General features: G+C 43.2%; 2 protein-coding genes across 5 annotated transcripts in view; both read left to right on the forward strand.

Annotated features, from left to right (window-relative positions):
• Kif15 (kinesin family member 15) overlaps window positions 1-17,418 on the forward strand; it is a 68,484-nt gene extending 51,066 nt beyond the window's left edge. For all 3 annotated transcript variants that reach the window (XM_028890490.2, XM_037208069.1, XM_037208070.1), the window contains 6 exons: window positions 922-1,028; window positions 12,256-12,331; window positions 12,861-12,898; window positions 15,981-16,146; window positions 16,321-16,452; window positions 17,087-17,418. In XM_028890490.2, the coding sequence (XP_028746323.1) occupies window positions 922-1,028; window positions 12,256-12,331; window positions 12,861-12,898; window positions 15,981-16,146; window positions 16,321-16,452; window positions 17,087-17,149 (582 nt within the window). In that variant the 3' untranslated portion in view covers window positions 17,150-17,418. The remainder of the gene's footprint in view (window positions 1-921; window positions 1,029-12,255; window positions 12,332-12,860; window positions 12,899-15,980; window positions 16,147-16,320; window positions 16,453-17,086) is intronic.
• Window positions 17,419-19,169: 1,751 nt separating this feature from the next.
• Window positions 19,170-22,719, forward strand: Tmem42 (transmembrane protein 42). Of its 2 annotated transcripts, none has more exons than XM_028890456.2 (3): window positions 19,170-20,364; window positions 21,133-21,279; window positions 21,928-22,719. In XM_028890456.2, exons 1-3 carry the CDS (start codon window positions 20,173-20,175, stop codon window positions 21,982-21,984), a joined length of 396 nt encoding a protein of 131 aa, XP_028746289.1. In that variant the 5' UTR covers window positions 19,170-20,172; the 3' UTR covers window positions 21,985-22,719. The 2 variants fall into 2 exon arrangements, with proteins under 2 accessions (XP_028746289.1, XP_028746288.1); XM_028890455.2 differs by having other exon boundaries at window positions 19,727-20,364; window positions 21,833-22,719.
• The last annotated feature ends 736 nt before the right edge of the window (window positions 22,720-23,455 follow it).

Genomic DNA, 23,455 nt, shown 5'->3' on the forward strand with positions numbered 1-23,455 from the left:
ACACAGGCTGATTAATTAAAACTCCTCCGCCATTAGCTCAGGCTTACTACTGACTAGCTCTTACATTTAAACTCAGCCCATTTCTGTTAATCTATATGTCGCCTTGTTGTCTCTACCTGTGTGCCATTACATGCTGTTCCCTGGTTGGTGGGCTGGCGTCTCATGACTCAGCCTTCCTCTTCCCAGAATTCTCCTTGTCTGCTTATCCCACCTATACTTCCTGCATTGGCTACTAGCCAATCGGGGTTTTATTAAACCAGTATACAAAAGCATTATCCCACAGCACAATATAGCTATATAACCAGGTTGGGTTTGAACTCATGGTCCTCCTTTCCTTAGCCTAATCTAATTTGAGTGTATGCTGTGGCACCAGTTTTTAATATGCTTAAACTGTTTAAGACACTGAACATGTTCATGAGTCACATTTCTAAGATTTATTTATTTATTATGTATGCAGAGGAGGGCGCCAGATCTCATTACAGATGGTTGTGAGCCACCATGTGGTTACTGGAAATTGAACTCAGGACCTCTGGAAGAGCAGCCAGTGCTCTTAACCTCTGAGCCATCTCTCCAGCCCCCATGAGTCACATTTCTAAGACTTACAAGAGCTTGTTGCAAACTGTGTTTAATCCAATAACACTCAGTGCTGTACTTAAAGAGTAATGTAAAAAGGAATGCCTGTCTCAGTCACAACCTTTTCTTTGGGGAAGTGGGGGTGTGACACAGGGTCTCACTTCATAGACCTGGCTGTCCTGGAACTCCTTATGTCCAGCAAATTCATATAGTTTTGCCCACCTCTGCCTCCCAAGTGCTAAAATTAAAGGTGTGTGCCACCACACCCAGCTTCATTCACAACCTTGAGAAGTAAAATAGCACCCAGTCTGATGTTTTTCTGAAAAAAATCATTTGGTGTGTTCTCAGGATCAGTTGTGTGAAATGGAAAATCTGCGCCTGGAATCTCAGCAATTAAAAGAGAAAAACTGGCTTCTGCAAAGCCAGCTGGATGATGTTACAAGGCAGGACAGTGGGTGAGTAGGAGTCAGAAGTCCTCCAGCTGGACTTGGTGTGCCTGCACATCCTTAAGTGAATGAGGATAATGTGGGCTTTACCAGACAGGACATCCCCCTGACCTGGGGAGTGCGTGGTTGGTTTTGAGTTGTCTGAGGAGGGTGTTATGCCCGAGTCATGAGCCCCCTGAGATCACCAGGAGTCTGAGTTCACGTGTAAAAGCAAAGAGCCTGTATTGCAAGCTCGAGCTTGGGCTTTCCGCCCATTCCACGCAGTGTTTGTATCAAGAGAGCCTCGAGCTCAGTTGAGGCAGGGTTTTTAAGGAGTAAAGGATTCGAGGTAGGGGAATTCTGGGTTCAGACGGGGTGAACTCCTGATTGGGCAGGAGTGAGGCAACAAAGTTTTGTCAAACAGTGATTTGTACTGGCGTTGCTGCAAGGAAGTTGGCAGTTTATATAAAAGTGATGGAAGCTATCCCTTATGTTCTAGAGCCTCTAGTACTTGTTTGTTCAATTCTGATTGGTTTCCAGCAGGGTACAGTTTGTGGCTTTTCCTTGTTATTGTAATGGTGGGGCCTAGTCCCAGTATTATTCATCTGCAGCCTGTCATGGCAGCACCAGTGTTAAGTTAGGCCTCTACAAGCATGTGGCTTTCTGTCATGGGAGGATAAGGCACCTACCAGCTTTGTGAACTAAGCATTTGGAATACATTCAGAAGATGTGAAATACTTGAACCAAACTACCTCTATTTCAAAGTTTTGGGTTTTTTGGGTTTTTTTTTTTTTTTGGCTGGGGGGGTGTTTTTGTATTTTGCAGGGGTGAATGGAAGGGATTTTGAGATAGGATCTCACTAGGTAGCTGTGGCTGTTCTGGAACTCATTATGTAGACTAGGATAGTCACAGAGATCCAACTGCCTTTGTCTCCTGAGTGATGGGATTAAAGGTGTGTACCACTACACCTGGCTTTTTGTTTTTTTTGTTTTGGTTTTCTGAGACAGGGTTTCTCTTGTGTATGTAGCCTTGACTCCTGGAGCTTGTTCTGTAGATCAGGCTGGCCTCAAACTCACAGAGATCCACCTGCCTCTGCCTTTCAAGTGGTGGGATTAAAGGCGTGTGCCACTACATATGGCTCTAAGTTTTTCTTTAATTCCTTCTCACATATTGGAAATTTAGCTGGGTGGAATCTTGCCCTGAGGTCACCACTCCCTTTATTCCATTTCTTAATCTGTTTATCTCCTTGAACACAGGACTCAGCTACATTCCACTTCCTTGTGCTCCTTTTCTCCTCAAATTTTACATATTATAATTTACCCTGCTCAACTTGCTCCTTTTCATTATAAATCTTCATTAGAGTTACCACTAATATCCACACCACAGAGTCTATACTAGGCTGTTTTGAGATTTCTTCTGCCAACAGAATTAATCCAAACTCTTCACTTTAGCCTCAGGCATTCTCTTCAGATGGGCAAAAGGCAGCCACTTTCTTCACCAAAATATCACAAGAACAATCTCTAGGCCACATACTAATAATTCTTTTCCTATGAACTCTTATGAAGAAAAAAATTTAATTGGGTGGCTTACATTTTCAGATGTTCAGTCCATTATCATGATGGGACATGGTCGTGTGCAGACATATTTAGTGCTGGAGAAAGAGCTGAGAGTTCTACATCTTGCAGCTAACAGGAAGTGAACTGAAATACTGGGTGTGGCTTGAGCAAATATGGAACTTCAAAGCCCATCTCCACAGTGACACACTTCCTCCAATAAGATCACACCCACTCCACCAAAACCATACCTCTTAATAGTTCCACTCTCTTTGAGGGCCATTTTCTTTAAAACCACCACAGTTTCTAGGTACCAAGATGGAGAAAAAGAGAGCGTTTCTACCAGTTGGTTCTGCTTCACAATATGATTCAGGGAAAGCAACCTAGGCAGACAAAGGCATCTTCAGCATCTTGCTAAGCATACCTAAGGCCCTAGGTTCAATATCCAGTACCACAAATAAAATCAAAGTAAAACAAAAAGTGTAAAGCACAGAGTGCTGGTGAGTGTATCTTTCAATAACTAGTTGTTAAGTGTGTGGTGTAGAATTATGATGTTGCCATTTAACTTTCTATAAGAGGATTAGCAACAGGAGGGACTACTTATAAACTTGGTGTAGTCATACATACCTGTACATTATGATTCAAGATGTACAGACAAGAAGATCAGAAGTCCAAGGTCATCTTCAGCTACATATCAAATTCAAGACTAGCCCAGACTTTATAAGACTGTCTCCAACAACAACAAAAGGCAGGGAGGTGAATTGGACCAGAAAGAATTCTCTGAGGTGGGACTCTTACTGAATTTCACTCCCTAGATTGGGTCCATGCTTTTTCAAAATAATCTTAGAAGCTTGCCAGTGGTCTAGGCATTTTTAGAAGCTGTCCTGAGACTGTCTAAAATATATGAGATAACCAAAATTTGAAAGTGTTAAAGGCAGCTCTGCTAAGAGTGTAAATGTTTCCCTTCACGTCTTAGTGAACAACATACAACTGACTTAGTAGGACTAGAGTCAGTCAGTAGTAATAAGCCGCTCCCTCTGAGTCAGCGGTTCTCAACTTGTGGGCCATAACCCCTTTGGGAGTCACATATCAGATATCCTGCAGATCATATATTTACAATTTATAACAGCCAAATTACAGCTGTGAAGTAGCAACAAAATAATTTTAAAAGGTCACAACACTAGGAAGGTTGAGAACCATTGCTCTAGGTGATTCTGATATTTGCAGTCCACAGTCTGCTCACCTGTTTTCCATGTGCTCCACACCTTGCCATTCTTAGGAAGAGCCTCAGAACTTTCCCAAGTCATTTATTAAGCTGCGAAAGTACTTTATTTCACTTCTTTTCTTTTTTTGAGGGGTGGGGGGTGGGGGTGGGGGTTGATTTTTCAAGACAGGGTTTCTGTTTAACAGCCCTGACTGTTCTGGAACTTGCTTTGTAGACCAGGCTGACCTTGAACTCACAAGAGTTCCACCTGCCTCTGCCTCCTGAGTGCTGAGATTAAAGATGTGTGCCACCATTATTTCACTTCTTTTCAGGTGTGTGTGTGTGCAGACTATAACCCAGTCTAGTTCATAGGGCTCATAAATAACATTCTGTTGGTGCATAGTCACCTTGCTTGGTTTGTTTGTCTGTTTTATGGCCTTAGCTGCCTTAAAACTAGTTATGTATATCAGGTTGGCCTGAATCTCAGAAATCTACCTGCCTCTCCCTCCTGAGTACTGGAGTCAAAGGTGTGTGCCACCAACCTGGCTTCCTCCTTTCAATCACCATGCTGAATGGCTGTAAATGTGATATGGCTACCAAACTCTAAAATACTTAATGTCTGGATATTATTTTATGTGTATAAATAATACACGTAATAAAATTGTCCACATGTATATCTAACAATTGTGTGCCTGGTGCCTAGAGAGGCCAGAAAAAGGTGTTGAGTTCCCTGGAACTGAAGTTACAAGTAGTGACAAGTAGTTGTGAATCACCATGTAAATGTTGGGATACAAACCCTCTGGAAGAGCAGCAAGTGCTTTGAAGTGCTGAGCCAGCTCTCCAGCCACATTGTCTGAATATTTATTTATTTATTTATTTATTTATTTATTTATTTATTTATTTATTTATTTATTTTACAATACCATTCAGTTCTACATATCAGCCACGGGTTCCCCTATTCTCCCCTCTTCCACCCCCTCCCCTTATCCCCAGCCCACCCCCCATTCCCACCTCCTCCAGGACAAGTCCTCCCCCGAGGACTGCGATCAACCTGGTAGACTCAGTCCAGGCAGGTCCAGTCCCCTCCTCCCAGACTGAGCCAAGTGTCCCTGCATAAGCTCCAGGTTTCAAACAGCCAACTCATGCAATGAGCACAGGACTTGGTCCCACTGCCTAGTTGCCTCCCAAACTGATCAAGCCAATCAACTGTCACACCTATTCAGAGGGCCTGATCCAGCTGGGGGCCCCTCAGCCTTTGGTTCATAGTTCATGTGTTTCCATTCATTTGGCTATTTTTTTTTTCAGTAATTGAGTAAAACCGAAATTTATTATAAGCCACAGTCATCCTAGGGACCTCCGTGCTATATATATAGCCTCCATGGATCTATGGGTTGTGGTCTGATTGTTCTTTATTTTATATCTAGAATCCACTTATGAGTGAGTACATACCATGACTGTCTTTCTGGGTTTGGGTTACCTCACTCAGGATGATTTTTTCTAGTTCCATCCATTTGCCTGCAAATTTCATGCTTTCATTGTTTTTCTCTGCTGAGTAGTACTCCATTGTGTATATGTACCATATTTTCTTCATCCATTTTTCCGTTGATGGGCATCTAGGTTGTTTCCAGGTTCTGGCTATTACAAATAGTGCTGCTATGAACATAGCTGAGCATGTATCTTTATGGTTTGAATCAGCATTCCCTGGGTATATGCCCAAGAGTGGGATGGCTGGGTCTTGAGGTAGTTCGATTCCTAATTTTCTGAGAAACCGCCATACTGATTTCCACAGTGGTTGTACAAGTTTACATTCCCACCAACAGTGGAGGAGTGTTCCTTTTGCTCCACATCCTCTCCAACATTGGTTGTCATTGGTGTTTTTGATCGTAGCCATTCTAACAGGTGTAAGGTGGTATCTCAGAGTCGTTTTGATTTGCATTTCTCTGATGATTAAGGATGTTGAGCATTTCTTTAAATGTCTTTCAGCCATTTGTAGTTCATGTTTTGTGAATTCTGTGTTTAGCTCTTTAGCCCATTTTTTAATGGTGCTGTTCAGTATTTTGATGTCTAGTTTCTTGAGTTCTTTATATACTGTGGAGATCAATCCTCTGTCAGATGTGGGGTTGGTGAAGATCTTTTCCCATTCTGTTGGCTGTCTTGTCTTATTGACTGTGTCTTTTGCCCTGCAAAAGCTTCTCAGTTTCAAGAGGTCCCATTTATTAATTGTTGTGCTCAGGGTCTGTGCTGTTGGTGTTTTATTTAGGAAATGGTCTACGGTGCCAATGCGTTCAAGAGTGCTTCCTACTTTCTTTTCTATTAAGTTTAGTGTAACTGGATTTATGTTTAGGTCTTTGATCCACTTGGACTTGAGTTTTGTGCATGGTGACAGATATGGATCTATTTGTAATCTTTTACATATTGACATCCAGTTATGCCAGCACCATTTGTTGAAGATACTTTCTTTGTTCCATTGTATAGTTTTTGGCTCCTTTGTCAAAAACCAGGTGTTCATATGTGCATGGATTAATGTCAGGGTCTTCAATTCGATTCCATTGATCCGTATGTCGGTTTTTATACCAGTACCAAGCTGTTTTTATTACTATAGCTCTAGAGTAGAGTTTGAGGTCAGGGATGGTGATGCCTCCAAAGGTTGCTTTATCGTATAGGATTCCTTTAGCTATCCTGGGTCTTTTGTTTTTCCATATGAAGTTGAGTATTTTTCTTTCCAAGTCTGTGAAGAATTGTGTTGGGATTTTGATGGGGATTGCGTTGAATCTGTAGATTGCTTTTGGTAAGATTGCCATTTTTACTATGTTAATCCTACCTATCCATGAGCATGGGAGATCCTTCCATTTTCTGATATCTTCTTCAATTTCTTTCTTTAGAGATTTAAAGTTCTTATCAAAAAGGTCCTTCCCTTGTTTAGTTAGTGTTATCCCAAGGTATTTTATATTATTTGTGGCTATTGTAAAGGGTGATGTTTCTCTGACTTCTTTCTCAGCCCTTTTATCATTTGTATATAGGAGGGCTACTGATTTTTTTGAGTTGATCTTGTATCCTGCCACTTTACTGAAGGAGTTTATCAGCTGTAGGAGTTCCCTGGTAGAGTTTTTGGGGTCACTTATGTATACTATCATATCATCTGCAAATAGTGAAAGTTTGACTTCTTCCTTGCCAATTTGTATCCCTTTGATCTCCTTTTGTTGTCTTATTGCTCTAGCTAGAACTTCTAGTACTATATTGAATAAATATGGGGAGAGTGGACAGCCTTGTCTTGTTCCTGAATTTAGTGATATCGCTTTGAGTTTCTCTCCGTTTAATTTGATGTTTGCTGTTGGCTTGCTATAAATTGCTTTTATTATGTTTAGAAATGTTCTTGTATTCCTGATCTTTCTAAGTCCTTTATCATGAAGGGGTGTTGGATTTTGTCAAAGGCTTTTTCAGCATCTAAGGAGATGATCATGTGGTTTTTTTCTTTCAGTTTGTTTATATGGTGTATTACATTGACTGATTTTCGTATGTTGAACCATCCTTGCATCCCTGGGATGAATCCTACTTGGTCATGATATATAATTGTTTTGATGTATTCTTGGATTCGGTTTGCCAATATTTTGTTGAGTATTTTTGCATCAATGTTCATGAGGGAGATTGGTCTATAGTTCTCTTTCTTTGTTGCATCTTGGTGTGGTTTGGGTATCAGGGTAATTGTAGCCTCATAAAAAGAGTTTGGTAGTGTTCCTTCTGTTTCTATTGTGTGGAACACTTTGTTTTTTGTTTTTTTGTTTTTTGTCTTTTCGAGACAGGGTTTCTCTGTGTAGCTTTGCGCCTTTCTGGAGCTCACTTGGTAGCCCAGGCTGGCCTCGAACTCACAGAGATCCGCCTGGCTCTGCCTCCCGAGTGCTGGGATTAAAGCGTGCGCCACCACGCCCGGCTTGTTTTTTGTTTTTTGTTTTTTGTCTTTGTGTGGAACACTTTGAAGAGTATTGGTATTAGTTCTTCTTTGAAAGTCTGGTAGAATTCTGCACTGAAACCATCTGGTCCTGGGCTTTTTTTGGTTGGGAGACTTTTGATGACTGTTTCTATTTCTTTAGGGGTTATTGGTCTATTTAAATGGTTTATCTGGTCTTGATTTAATTTTGGTATGTGGTATTTATCCAGAAAATTGTCCATTTCTTCCTGGTTTTCCATTTTTGTGGAGTACAGGTTTTTGAAGTATGATCTGATGATTCTCTGGATTTCCTCGTTGTCTGTTGTTAATGTCTCCCTTTTCATTTCTGATTTTGTTAATTTGGATGCTCTCTCTTTGCCTTTTGGTTAATTTGGCTAGGGGTTTGTCTATCTTGTTGATTTTTTTCAAAGAACCAACTCTTTGTTTCATTGATTTTTTTGTATTGTTCTCTTGTTTTCTATTTCGTTGATTTCAGCCCTCAATTTGATTATTTCCTGGCGTCTATTTCTCCTGGGTGAGTTTGTTTCTTTTTGTTCTAGAGCTTTCAGTTGTGCTGTTAATTCATTGGTATGGGATTGCTCCATCTTCTTTATGTGTGCATTTAGAGCTATGAATTTTCCTCTTAGCACTGCTTTCATAGTGTCCCATAAGTGTGGGTATGTTGTACTTTCATTTTCATTGAATTCTAGGAAATCTTTAATTTCTTTCTTTATTTCTTCCTTGACCCATTGATGTTTCAGGTGGGCATTATTCAGTTTCCATGAGTTTGTGGGTTTTCTATAATTTTTGTTGTTGTTGAAGTCTAATTTTAAGGCATGGTGGTCTGATAAGATACAGGAGGTTATTCCAGTTTTTTTGTATCTGTTGAGATTTGTTTTGTGTCCAAGCATGTGGTCAATTTTTGAGAAGGTTCCATGGGGTGCTGAGAAGAAGGTATATTCTTTTGTGTTAGGATGGAATGTTCTATAGATATCTATTAGGTCCATGTGATTCATAACATCTGTTAGGTCCTTTATTTCTTTGTTAAGTTTCAGTCTGGTAGATCTGTCTTTTGGTGAGAGTGGTGTGTTAAAATCTCCCACTACTAATGTGTGGGGTTTGATGTGCGTTTTAAACTTTAGTAGTGTTTCTTTTATGAATGTGGGTGCTTTTGTATTTGGAGCATAAATGTTTAGAATCGAGACTTCATCTTGGTGGATTTTTCCCGTGATAAATATGTAATGTCCATCCTGATAATTTTTGATTGATTTTAGTTTGAAGTCTATTTTATTAGCTATTAGGATAGCTACACCAGCTTGTTTCTTAGGTCCATTTGCTTGGAAAGCCTTTTTCCCAGCCTTTTACTCGGAGGTAGTGTCTGTCTTTGAAGTTAAGGTGTGTTTCTTGTATGCATCAGATGGATGGGTCCTGTTTTCTTTTTTTTTTGTTTTGTTTTGTTTTTTTGTTTTTCCGAGACAGGGTTTCTCTGTGTAGCTTTGCACCTTTCCTGGGACTCACTTGGTAGCCCAGGCTGGCCTCGAACTCACAGAGATCCACCTGGCTCTGCCTCCCGAGTGCTGGGATTAAAGGCGTGCGCCACCACTGCCCGGCGGATCCTGTTTTCTTATCCATTCTGTTAGCCTGTGTCTTTTTATAGGTGAGTTGAGACCATTGATATTGATGGATATTAATGACCAGTGATTGTTAATTCCTGTTATTTTTTGTGGTTGTGTTGTGTTGTCCTTCTGTGGTGTATATTGGTGTGGGATTATCTATTGCTTGATTTTTTTCATGGATGTGTTTAGCTTCTTTGGGTTGGATTTTCCCTTCTAGTGCTTTCTGTAGGGCTGGGTTTGTGGACAGGTATTGATTAAATCTGGTTTTATCCTGAAATATTTTGTTTACTCTGCCTATGGTGATTGAGAGTTTTGCTGGGTATAATAGTCTGGTTTGGCATCCATGGTCTCTTAGTGTCTGCATAAGATTTGTCCATGATCTTCTAGCTTTCGTAGTCTCTATTGAGAAGTCTGGTGTTATTCTGATGGGTTTGCCTTTATATGTTACTTGGTCTTTTTCCTTTGCGGCTCTTAATATTTTTTCTTTGTTCTGTGTGTTTAGTGTTTTGATTATTATGTGGTGAGGGGACTTTTTTTTTTGGATCCAGCCTATTTGGTGTTCTGTAAGCTTCTTGTATCTTCATAGGTATTTCTTTCTTTAGGTTAGGAAAGTTTTCTTCTATGATTTTGTTAAATATATTTTCTGTGCCTTTGAGTTGGTATTCTTCTCCTTCTTCTATCCCTATTATTCTTAGGTTTGGTCTTTTCATGGTGTCCCAATTTTCCTGGACGTTTTGTGTTACGACTTTTTTGTCTTTAGTGTTTTCTCTGACTGACGAATCTATTTTCTCTATTGTGTCTTCAGTGTCAGAGATTCTCTGTTCCATCTCTTACAATCGGTTGGTTATGCTTGTTTCTGTAGTTCCTGTTTGTTTAGTTAGGATTTCTATTTCCAGCATTCCCTCAGCATGTGTTTTCTTTATTGTCTCAAATTCATTTTTCAGATCTTGGAATGTTTCTTTCATCTGTTTAATTGCTTTTTTTATCTTGGCTTTCTTTGATTTCTTCCCATTTTTTGTTCGTTTTTTCTTCCATTTCTTTAAGAGAGTTTTTTATTTCCTCTTTAATGGAGTTTTTCATTACCTCTTTAAGGGAATTTTTTATTTCTTCTTTAAGGGAATGTTTTATTTATTCTTTAAGGGCCTCTATCATCTTCTTAAAGTCATTGTTAGGGTTGATTTCTTCTGTTTCTTCTGTCTTGGTATGTTCAGGTCTTGCAGGTGTAGAATCACTAGGTTCTGATGTTGCCATATAGGTCTTTATGTTGTTGCCTGTATTTTTGCACTGGCATCTACTCATCTCTTCCTCTGCTCGGTGCAGGTGGTGTCTGTGTCTGAGAGTGCCTCCCTTGTTCTAAGTTTTAGTCTTGGTTCAGTAGGAGTTCTTGGTTAAATTGGTGCTATTGGACTGCTTCTTTTTTCTTTTTTTTTTTTTTTTTTTTTTGGTTTTTCAAGACAGGGTTTCTCTGTGTAGCTTTGCGCCTTTCCTGGGACTCACTTGGTAGTCCAGGCTGGCCTCGAACTCACAGAGATCCTCCTGGCTCTGCCTCCCAAGTGCTGGGATTAAAGGCGTGCGCCATCAACGCCTGGCCTGGCTGTTTCTTCAGGGGCAGCTGATCTCAGTTGGTGAAGTGTATACTTATGATTCTGGTGATCTGGTTTGGTGGCTGAGCAGCGCCGCCTTCTGTGTTCCCAGGTCACGTTTTGTTCATTCGTCAACTCCTCAGCTGATCTTGTTTCTTCAGTCTTCAAACTGTAGGGATCTGAATCCTCTCCCGGGTGGATTTCAGCTGAGCAGGGTAGTCTCACCAACACCTCCAAGTTGTTGGGTTTTGCAGGATCAGCAGCTGGGCCCTGGGTTGTCCTCAGACAGAGTGTTCAGATTCGTTCTGGTTCCGTCCCACAGAGATAGCTTCTTCCCCGGGTGTTGGGGTTAGAGGCGTCCCTGCCTCTGCTTGTCGCTGCTGCCGGGCTCGTCTACCTCTGCGGGCCGCCGCCGGGCCTGTATGACCCTGTCGGCCGCAGCTGCCAGGCCTGTCTACCTCTGTGGGCTGCCGCCGGGCCTGTATGTCTCTGCCGGGTGCTGCCGGGCCTGTATGGCCCTGTTGGCCGCAGCTGCCAGGCCCATCTACCTCTGTGGGCCGCCGGCCGGCCTGTATCCACATTGTCTGAATCTTGACAAAAGAAAAAGATTTCCTGATCTTGGGTCAGTGCACGAACAGCAAACCTCTCCCTGGCCTTGGGTGACTTTTGATATTTAAGTCTCATTACCAGTTTTGACTAGGCTACAGATGTGAAAGAAGGAAAGAAACCTTACTATACTAAGCCTTACTTAATGGTCTCCTGCTCACAGAGATTCCTAGTGAAGGCCACAGCACTCAGGCAGGTTCTCCAGTGAGGTCTTGCTGGCCACTGAACTACATTCACTTTCCCAACCCAGGCAAACTGGCAGAGATGCACATGCCGTCCAGACTGCCGTCCTTTGATTTGTTGATGGAGCATTTGTTCTGCTGTTTGCATGCATATGAAGCCAGAGTGGTTATCAGAAACCATTAACTAACTAAATACTCAAGAAAGGGAAGAATCGGGTTCCAAGAGGCCAGACTACCAGGGAGCTCTGGGCAACTCTTCCTACCCCTGAAGAACCTTCTTCTGCTGGCAGTTTGTCCCGTTTTATTCACAGTTGATCATCACATTGCCACTTTTAGCTAAATTTCTGCACTAACTTTTCCTCCAAGCCTTGGTTAGATTTCTGCACTCTACTGGTCTTGCTTTTACACTGGTGACTCAGTCCTGAGTTTTGGGGAGGGCCCTATTTATCCCATCTGTGGATCACACTGATTACTGTACTAACTTAATCAGTACAGAGGTAGCTTTCCCATAGCTACATATAATAAACGGTAAATTAATCCTTGAATATACTTGACAGTGTTTCCCTGTGCACTCCCTAATCTATGCAGCAATCAGAGTCGTCCAGACAGTCAACAGCTGAAGAATGAAGATGAAGAGGAGATTGTCAAAGAAAGACTTGCTAAAGTATGGCTTTTTTTTACACAAGTTTCTTCTGTGAGAATATTTAACATTTATGGTTATTTCTTTTAGAAACCATTTTGCTATTGAAATTATTGTCTTTACTGTATTCCCACTGATTATCATGATATTTACTATTAGTATTAGTATATAACTGAGAAGTAAAAGTGTATCTGTCAGCCAGGCATAGTGCTGCACACCTGTTTCTAGTACTTGGGAGACTGTCGCAGAACAATTGCCATAGGTCTGAGGCCCCAACCATAGACGGAAACAACAAAAGGAAGAATGTATCTTCCTTTGTGCTTCTGTGGGAAGCACTACATTTCCCACATGCAGTTATCTACTTAGAAACAAGTGTGATTGTCTTATGTGCACAGTGTAGGAATGCTTGTGAACCATTACCTTTTGTACACATGTATGGGATTGTGGAAATGGACATTGGCTTATTAGCACAAAGGAAAACGGACTTGTTTCTGTCGTCTTTTTAGTAAAGATATTAAAGAATCTAACCATATTTATTTTTTTTTAATTATAGAATAAACTTATTGAGGAAATGTTGAAAATGAAAACAGAGTAAGTGTACTATCTTATGATTCACCTCTTTTTTTTTTTTTTTAGTATTTCTAAACTTATTATGGGGGGAGGGCGTGCACTCCATGCCAAGTGTGTGGATGTCTGAGGAAAACTGGGGTTGGTTCCCTTCCACATTGGGTTGTCGGTATCACAGTTCATCAGGTTGTGCAGCGAGTGTTCTACCCACTGAGTCATCTTGCCTAGTTCTTTTGTTGTTGTTTTTAATTTCATATGTATGGGTGTTTTGCTTTGCCTGTATGTATGTTTGTGCATGACATAGGTGCCTGATAGAGGCCAGAAGAAGGCATCAGATACCCTGGGACTGGAGCTACAGAGTTATGAACTGTCCTGTGGGTAAAATACTCCTCTGAAGGGAAAATATATCCATAAGATAATTTCCCTTCTGTGGCATATGTGAATATAATTGATGTTTATCAAAGCCTTTTTTTTAAGATATTAAAATTTTTATTTTATATGCACGTATTTATGTATGGGTATGCACACGTGCATGCAGAAGCCAAAAGAGTTTATGGGATCCCCAGCAGCTAGTTATAGGCAGCTGTGACCTGCTCCAGTTCTCTGCCAGGACAAGAGCTCCTAACTACTGAGCCATCTCTCTAGCCTCAAAATTTTTTTCTTGATGCCATTTGCTTAGTAGGATTTTCATGTAAAGCCACTTTTAACAAAAAATAGCACATGGGCAATCTTTAGTTTTCTTGAGTTGCTATGGGGTTTTCTCCTCAGAATAGTGAGAGCAGTTTAATGGCCTTCCAGCTGGTAGTGGTTAAGCTGACATACAGAATGGTGAACAATCCAGATAAGTTTGTAGAACTGCAGGCAATTTAGATATATCCTTTGGGACCTTATCACTGTATGGCACATATTTCTTGTGGTAACAGAAGTCTTCGATATGTGTTCCTTGAAGCTACAGAGCTCACATTGCACTGTGGTTACACACACAACTCACTTTCTCAGGGAACTAGCTATCTAACTGTGGTAGCATAGGTAGGAAATGTTTAATTTCAATGTGGTTGAGCTTGGTGATATCATCAGGAACTGAGACTTCCCTCATTCTGATTTTGGTACTCCTGGCTACAATATACCTACTGCAGTTCCAGCATCACGTCTCTATAGCCCCCCACCCCTTCTCTCTCTGTGAGGTTTCATCTTAGAGCCCTGGCTGGTCTAGAATTCATTATGTAGATCAGACACTTCCTCAGAGCTTAGAAAACTAGTGTCCAGCAAGGAGAAGATAGAGAAGGTAGAGCTTACCATGCTTAGCTTAGGCCAGGCATCATCCTCTGCTGGGAAGTGGATGGGCTAACGTTCTTTTCCCCTCATAGAATTGAGTTCCATAAATAAGAAGCAAACTGTCTTTATTTTTTTCTCACCGCTTCAATACAGTACTGACAAAGGAAAGAAAAAAGGTTTTTTAAAATGTATAGCTCCACAGGGATAGAGTGCCACAGTGGGGAACGGCACAGCGGCAAGACCAGGAAGCCAGCTCTCACACGGCATCTGCAGTCAGGAGCCAGGGAGAAAACAGGAAGTATGGCTGGGCAAAAAAACTTGATACACACCTTCAATCCTAGCACTCAGAAGGCAGAGGCAAGTGGGTCTCTAGAGTTTAAGGCTAGCCTAGGCTACATAGTAAGAACCACAACAACCAGGGGTACATAGACCCTGACTCAAATATAACAAAAACCTTCAAGGCATGGGCCCTAGAAGGATGTAATTCCTCCAGAAAGTCTCCAAAATAGTGCTAATCAGCTGGGAACCAAGTGTTAAAAATACATGAGCCCAAGGGCACTTCTCACATCCAGATCACAACGCCTGACTGACAGAAAGGTAGGCAGGGGCAGAGCACTTCACTGCTTTGTCTCTGAGTATTGCTGAGCATGCTCTGGAAACACATCACCTAGACTGAGCTGGCCTGTGGAAGGTTTAGATCCTGTGTATCATCTCATTCCAGCAGTCAGTATTACATTCCACATGCATCATAGCAAACAGTATTTCCAAAAGAAAGTTTAGAAGACTAAAACAGTCTTATAAAGTGGGTGAAGCCCTGTACTTTTTAATTGAGTTATATAAAATGGGTAAACCAAAGTACATGCTCTTGAGGAAAGAACTAATGTTCCATTGTCTGAGGCTAGGTTTTAAATCAGAAATCATTATTCTGAGATTGGAGACACTTAAAGCCTACAGACTGCAATGATACCTTACTTCCATCTCCACTTGGGCAAACAAAGTTTCACACTAAATTTTTATTACTTGGAAAAACAGTTTGAAGCCAGTCATTGTGGAATATGCCTATAATCCTACCACTTGAGTAGGGGAAGTAGGTCATCCTCAGCTACATAATGACTTTAAGGCCAGCCTAGGCTACACAAGACTGTGGCTCCAAATAATAAATAGAAGAGTTTGAAGTTTTTCTTTTCCTTAAAGTATTTCCTTAAAGTATTGACCTAACAAAGCAATCACATCTGATATTCAGTACTATCCCTCTAGCATGTTGAGGAGGGTAGAATCCAGAGCCTGGGCTGCTGTCATGAAGCGGTTTACCACGTGCGTGGGTCAACCCCAGTTCTAGCTTGTCTTCTCTTTTGTTGGTTGGTTTTTCTTTCCTTTTTTTTTTTTTTTTTTTTTTTTTTTTTTTCTCTTTGTGGTTTTTTCGAGACAGTGTTTCTCTGTGTAGCTTTGTAGCCTGTTCTGGATCTCACTCTGTAGACCAGGCTGGACTCGAACTCACAAAGATTCACCTGGCTCTGCCTGCGGAGTGCTGGGATTAAAGTTGTGTGCCACCACCGCCTGGCAGTTGGTTTTTCAAGACAAGGTTTTCTCTGTGTAGACCAGGCTGGCCTTGAACTCAGAGATCCTTCTTCTGCCTCTGGAGTGCTGGGATTAAAAGTGTCCGCTGACACTGCTCAGCAAGTCTGTCTTCTTTTTGCCAGCTATACAGGAGACCTGAAGATTGGTGATGCTTTCAAATCAAAATTCTGAACTTAGGAGAAAAAACCTAGTTCGATTCCTGTTTTATAAGTATATTTTCTTGAAATACCATAAAGTAATGCTATTCTTCCAGCCTAGAAGAAGTCCAAAGTGCCCTTCAGAGTAAGGAGAAGGCCTGCCACAGGATGAGTGAGGAAGTTGAGCGAACCAGAACTTTGGAGGCTAGAGCATTTCAGGAAAAGGAGCAGCTGCGGTCAAAATTGGAAGAAATGTATGAAGAAAGAGAGAGAACTTCCCAGGTGTGTTGGGTTTTCCATGCTAGGTAGAATACTTGAATAAATAGAATTAACAAAAACCACATCCTTGGTTCAGTTTCTCTAGTGTGCACAATGCCCACAGAAGCTTGATCACCTCTCAGTTGCTACTTTTGAAAAGGGCTAGATAATGTCATCTTCCCATTCTTGGATTGACAGGAAATGGAAATGTTGAAAAAGCAACTGGAGTATCTTGCTGAGGAAAATGGAAAATTGATAGGTCATCAAAACCTACACCAGAAGATTCAATATGTAGTGCGACTCAAGAAGGAAAACATCAGGCTTGCTGAGGTAAACAGAAAACTGTTCTAAATAAATTTACGGTGGTTTTAAAGTGGTTACGTTAGTAAATTGGTGGTCACTATTTTACTTTTCTGTTTTTGAGACAGGGTCACACTCTGTAAATTAATAGTTGCCAGATTTTTTTTTTTTTTTTTTTTTGGTTTTTCGAGACAGGTTTCTCTGTGTAGCTTTGCGTCTTTCTGGAACTCACTTGGTAGCCAGGCTGGCTCGAACTCACAGAGATCCGCCTGGCTCTGCCTCCCGAGTGCTGGGATTAAAGGCGTGCGCCACCACCGCCCAGCTAAGATTTTTATTTAATAATTAATTTACAGATTAAACATTGTAGCTTTAATTTGAATATATAGTTAATTAAGTCAAGAAAATAGTTTCAGCCAGGCAGCGGTGGCGCACGCCTTTAATCCCAGCACTCGGAGGCAGAGGCAGGCAGATCTCTGAGTTCGAGGCCAGCCTGGTCTACAGAGCGAGATCCAGTACAGGCACCAAAACTACACAGAGAAACCCTGTCTCAAAAAACCAAAAAAATAAAAAAAACAAAGAAAAAGAAAATAGCTTCTCCTGTAACAATTAGAAACTTAATTTTATTTATTTATTTATTTATTTATTTATTTATTTTTAATTACAGGAGACAGAAAAGTTGCGTGCTGAAAATGTATTTTTGAAAGAAAAGAAAAAGAATGAATCCTGAAGATTCCAGCCAGCTTCTACACATCACTTTGTTTAGATTGGTATTGGTTCTTTAAAAGTGAGATTGGACTTGCCCAAGTAATACAGCTAAGCTGAAAGACCTTAACTATGAATCATGATGTGTAATAGCCCTCAGTATTCTGATGGATATTCTGCCTGCAAACACAGCAGACTGTTAAGTGGGTAACAGTGCATTTCCAGGTCTCAAGTCACTTGTAAATCCTGGAAAACGCTTTAAAATAAAAGCCTAGAGCTCAGGTCTCTGGTGAATGTTGGTCAGGTCCTTTTGTCAGACTCAGCTTGATAAACTTGGTATGAATTTGATGGCTGACTGATTTTTGCAGCATACTTGTTTATATAGATGTTTGTTTGTTTGTTTGTTTATAACTGTTGTCATGTGCATTTTCTACAATGTCTAATTTTTCAAATAAAATTTTTTAAAAGCCAACTTAAAAAAATTATGTGTATAAATATTTTGTCTACATGTATGCACGTGTACCTCATGTGTGCCTGGTATCCTTGGAGGTCAGAAGAGGGTGTCAGGTCAGGTCTCCTAGAAGTAGTTACTGATGGTGTGAGCCACCTGTGGGTGCTGAGAACCAAACCCGGGCCCTCTGCAAGAACAAGTGCTCTTAACCCCTGAGCCAACTCTCCAGCCCTAGTGTTGAGTTTGGACCAGGATCATCGGGTTTCATGTGATCCAGGTTTGCCTTGAACTCACTATGTAGGCAAAGATGCCCTTGAACTCTTTATCCTCCTGGCTCTACCTCCAAAGTCCTGGGATTTCAGGTGCACACCACCACACCCAGGTTATTAGTTAGGTGTTGACATTGGATGCACAAACAATCAACTAAATGAACCCTCTAACTTTGTCTTAGATTGCTTTAAAATCACTAATTTTGGAGGCCACACACTGTTTCCCGCTCTTTCTCTACATATCACACCTAAGAGGTGTTAACATTTGTCTACTTTACTCTGCCAAAACATGAAGACTATTTCTGCTAAAAGCACAGTGTTACTTTTCTAATCTCTGGGATGAAAACCTGACAGAGCAACTTAGTTTTATTTCAGCTTCTGTTTCTGCCACAATGTAGGGTCTGTCTCCACTGTCAAGTCCAGTAGGCCTTGCTGAGTCTGTTTCCTCATCTGCAAATGGAACCTCTCGGCCTATGACAAGGAAAGCTACACTGTGCAGACGTGGCATCCACGTGCAAAATTTTATTATTAAAGGGGGAGGGCAGAGGAAAGAGAAAAGGCAGCCTCATGGAAGGAGAGGGAGGGAGAGGGGGAAGGGGCTTTCCTTTAAAGGGGACTTTATGTAAGATGACATCATGCTGGGCAGGTTCCCAAGGGGCAGACCAGAATGCTAACATCTATACCACATACAACTAATTAATCGGATAATTATGCTTTTTATTTATTTTTATGTGTATCTGTGTTCAGGTATGTGTACATGAGTACAGGTGCCTATGGAGGCCAGAAGAAAAGCATTGGAGCCTTGGTGGTGGCACGTCTTTTAATCTCAGCACTTGGGAGTTCGAGGCCAGCCTGGTCTACAGAGCGAGATCCAGGACAGGCACCAAAACTACACAGAGAAACCCCGTCTCCAGATCTCCTGGAGCTATGAAGTTGTGAGGAGCTGTGAGGCTGTGGGCTGCCTAAATTGGTAGCCTGGAAACAAACTACCAGTTAGTGCTCTTAACTGCTAAGCCACCTCTCCAGCCCCCAATAATCCACCCTTTTATTTCAGCCACAAAATCACCTGTATAAGAAGCAATATGGCATGTTAAGAATGTCCATGAAAAGTTCTTAACAGGAGATAGTGTGCTGAACAAAGAGTGTACTGTGAAATTATTTTTGTTTTGTCAAAGTCCCATACATACATATTATTTGTATTTTATGTCTACAAAACAAGTCTCACTACGTAGCCCTGGCTGGCCTAGAACTATGTAGATCAGGCTGCTCTCGAACTCAGAGATCCACTTGCCTCTGCCTCCTGAGGTGCACCCCACACCCGGCACACTTCATATACTTCTAAAGCATTTTGTTTTTTAAGGAGATGCACTCCCAACATACACTCCCATGGATTAAACTCAGGACTTTCTATGTGTTAGGGAAGCACTAAGCTAGGTCCCCGACACTCCTTTTTAAAAAGCATCTTTTTGAAATAGTCTCAAAAAGTTCTTGGCTAGCCTAGTGCTTGCTATGTTGGCCAGGCTGGCCTCAAACTAGAGTAATCCTGCCTCAGCCTCAGTAGTCCTAGGGTTACAGCCATGTGCCACCAATCATCGCCAGGCTGCCCATCCCTCCTCTTATGTGAGTGTCTCCATAAACTGCCTAGATTACTATTAGCTTGTAATGTAATGACAGTAGATAGATGGTGTGTTTTAGTTTTTTGGGTAATTTAAATGAATTTAGAAGTAATTGTGGTTCCTGTGGTCCCAGCAGAGTGGTTAACAGCGTTTTTCCTGTCTCCACACCTGGCATCTGCGTCCACTAAGGAGCAAGAGAGGCAGCTGGAGCATCTTTAAGATGCAGACTGGCTTCAGAATCTGAAAGCCAGGAATCAGCATTTTTGGTGCTCATCCATGCCAAGTGGCAGGTATGGAACTGCAGGACACCCCGTCGTCTCAGCAGCAGGTTCCCCCGGGCTGCCGGGTTCTTTCAGGATCTGGGTCACTTCAGCTGCAGGTTCACCTCAGACAAATTCCGCTCTCCACAACTTCAGCACTGTGACAGATTCCCCTGGGCAGTAGATTCGTCTCACGCACAGCAGGTAGCTCTGCGCCCCAGGTTCCCTTCGGTGGCGCATGGTCCACACTAGCAGATTCCCATCAGCACCCGGTTCGCTTGAGCCGCACGCGGGCTGTCCCCAGCCACAGGCTTGCCTCAGCTGCAGGTCCTCGGCCCGATTCCCCTCAACAGCAGATTCGCCTCGGTCCGAGGTCTCCTGAGTCCCTCCTCTTCCTGGCTCCGCCCGGCTCGGGCGTGCGTGGCCGTGGCGTGGCGCGTGCGGCGAGGCTCATGGCTGCCGGGCCGCAGTCTTCCGGGGCCGCCGTGTCGGCAGCCGCTTACCCCGACTCACCGGTGGAGCTCCCCGCTCGCCTGCACGCCGGCGCGATGCGGCGCCGCTTCTGGGGCGTGTTCAACTGCCTGTGCGCCGGCGGGTTCGGGGCCCTGGCCGCCGCCGCCGCCAAGCTGGCCTTCGGCAGCCAGGTGCGGACCGCGGGGGCGGGCGCCTGCCCGGCGGGGGGCCGGCGGCGGGCGGGGAGGGGGGCCGCCAGCCTGCCCGGCGGGGCCGGGGAGGGGGGCCGCCAGCCTTGGTTCGGGCCTCCTGGGGGAGGACATCCTCACCCACCTCCCACTTAAGCCCCTTGGACCCCGTGCCCCAGCCTTTGCATGTGACTCCTCGGGCGACTCCTCTTCCTGCCTTTGGCAAGAGCTCTGACCAGTGAGCACCTAGGGAGAGGAGATGCAGTTGAGTCTTGAGCCAGCCTCCGCCTCATAGAGAGGCTCGAGACATCGGCAGCCTAGAATTCAACCCTGACCGGAATAGGAGACTGCTTGATTCTTTACATTTATGGCGATTTAGAGCCAGCCTAGTAGTTGCAATTGCCAAGCTTGAAGCGCATATCCCTTTAGGTGTTCATCGGTTCAGAAGTGGTCCAGAGTGAAATGAAGGACTCTAGACCATGAAAGTGTTTCTTAGTCTTTTTCAGAAGTGATCAATCAGGCTTTCATTATCCATTGTGTAAGCAGGCTGCCCTCGGCCCTTACGATGCCCTTTGTAAGTCATCCCTTTCCAAAAGACTACTCAGCTACAAGAAATTTGAGGTCTACACAAAAGAAAACTACCCCCTGCCTACAGCATCATTCTCTGTCAACAAGGTCTGCATATTCTTTGTAGGAGACTACAAAAGATCCCCCAGCCTCTCAAGTTTCTGTCCATGGTGGTTGTAGCTGCAGTGATACTTTCTCCTGCAGGTGAATATTGGCTTATGTGTCTTAGGCATTATTGCCATGGCAAGCACCAATTCTCTGATGTGGACCTTCTTTAGCCGGGGCCTCAGTTTCTCTATGTCTTCAGCCATTGCATCTGTCACAGTGACTTTTTCGAATATACTCAGTTCGGTGAGTAGCCTGGTGACCTTGTTCTTACTCAGGGTTCTAGGTGAGTTGTCCTTGGGGAACCCCTGCTTTTTCAGGCTCAGGAAAGAACAGGAAGTAAAACAGGTTGGAATGGCGCCAGCTTAGGAGCAGTTAAATATGGAGAGCTTAGTTAGGAATGAAATCCGAGTGTCATTCTGGGCTGACACCAGCCATGTGAGGACATTCCTCAGCATGTCTCTCAAATCTGGGATCTTTAGCTATGGGGAGAGAAGGAGCTGGTCAAGGTTCTTCGTGTAAGTCCAAGGCCAGCAAGGTGGAGCAAATCCAGTCAGTCCTGACGTGGAAGGAAAGATGGCCTAGGTGGGTTTTATGATTTACTGGCCCCACCTGCTGGCCTGTGTTGGGCCTGTTGTTCAGTTGGTGTAGCCCCTGACTTCTGCAGAGGAGACAGAAGTGCATGGATTGATCTGATGAAGGTAGTAGCTGATGTGAAGCAGCAGACTTGGGCCAGCCGCTAAGGAATGGTAGAGCCTACTAGAGTAGGCCAAGTCCCTTAAAGCTGTCTCTCCCACAGGCCATCTTAGGCTACGTGCTGTATGGAGAGTGCCAGGAGGTCTTGTGGTGGGGAGGGGTGTTCCTCATCCTCTGTGGACTCACCCTGATCCACAGGAACTTCCCACCCACCTGGAAGGCAAGCAAGCAGCAGTGACACCAGTTGGTGGATAGACCACGGTAAAGATGACCATCATGACACCAGTTGGTGGATAGACCACGGTAAAGATGACCATCATGACACCATTTGGTGGATAGACCACGGTAAAGATGACCATCATGACACCATTTGGTGGATAGACCACGGTAAAGATGTCCATCACGACACCATTTGGTGAATAGACCACTGTAAAGATGGCCATCATGACACCTTTTGGTGGATAGACCACTGTAAAGATGGCCATCATGACACCTTTTGGTGGATAGACTACTGTAAAGATGGCCATCATGCCCAGCCATGGATTGACAAGTAGGACTGCTTCCGGGGTGACCCAGGAGTGCAGCCTTTGACTGTCAGCCACAAGGAGATGCCAGACCAACCACAGGCCTCTGACCACCTCGCAGCCTGGAGGGTTGAAGCATTAGCTCCTGTAAGAGGAAGACAACCACCACAGCATGAGGACCAAGTCCTTCAGCGTTGGTCCAGTGCTTTGATTCTTGTGCTCCAGGGCTACCTCAGTGAGTCTTGGAGGACTCTGTGATCTTGCCCAGCAACATGGCAAGTACCTGAGAAATGTTGTGATTATGATCCTCCTACTTGACCATGACCCTTCATTTACCCCAGAGTCGGCAGCTGGGGAGCTTCCTAAAGAAAAAAATACATGTGATGTGTCAGATAGTCTGTCACACCCATGAATCCATAGCAAAAGAAGGACATTTGGGCTAATAAATACTTATTTGTAAGTTAAAGCTGCTGGGTGTGGAATCTTAGTTCTTTTCCAACTGTGAGGGTAAGGGAATGTAGCCAGGTAGCTGAATTCTCAGAATTGGATTAGTGGAGATTGTGTGCCCCTGACTCCATGTCAGCTCTGCCCTCCCATACTCATCTGACAGAAAGAGCATACTGACACACTTCCACTGCTTCTGCCAGCTGGGACCTAGCCTCTCGTCAACATTCACACAGGAGTTTCTATCTTGACGTCTTTTCTGTTCCTGCATCCTGAAGTCTCCAGTGACTAGACATCTAGTATGGAAAGGTTTGCAAGTTCACAAGGTCCACTTCTGGTGTATGCTTTTGCATTTGCTCTCTCCTCTGCCTTAGACTCCCTCACTTGCCTCACTCTTGGGAACAACCTCTGTTCCTAGTTCCAAACTCCTTTAAACTCTCCTGGGAGCCAAGGCAAGGCTGTCAGTTGCTTAGTCCACTTTGACATATTAAAACCTCTCGACCACTACATGAACAACATGCTCTAGTATTTGTAGACGAATTGCTGAACCGTCTGTTTAAATTAAAAAAAAAAAAAAAAAAGTGAGCCAGAACCTGGGAGATCAGAGGAATAGGGGAAGCCACAGCTAACCTCACCTCACCAACTCTGCAGCTTCCAAAGAACGCTACTTCCTGTATACCCACGCCTATATGCCTTTCTGTTCTGCCAACTCATTTCCTCTCCGCCCAGCTACATTACTTCCTGCCTGTACAGACCTC

The sequence above is a fragment of the Peromyscus leucopus genome, chromosome 7 (assembly GCF_004664715.2).
Source record: "Peromyscus leucopus breed LL Stock chromosome 7, UCI_PerLeu_2.1, whole genome shotgun sequence".
Taxonomy (NCBI): domain Eukaryota; kingdom Metazoa; phylum Chordata; class Mammalia; order Rodentia; family Cricetidae; genus Peromyscus; species Peromyscus leucopus.

Coding starts and splice junctions, on each gene's coding strand:
- Tmem42 (XM_028890455.2), top strand. CDS start 20,173: ATGGCTGCCGGGCCGCAGTCTTCCGGGGCCGCCGTGTCGGCAGCCGCT. Junction 20,365..21,132: donor AGCTGGCCTTCGGCAGCCAG/GTGCGGACCGCG, acceptor TTTCTCCTGCAG/GTGAATATTGGCTTATGTGT. Junction 21,280..21,832: donor TTTCGAATATACTCAGTTCG/GTGAGTAGCCTG, acceptor TCTCTCCCACAG/GCCATCTTAGGCTACGTGCT.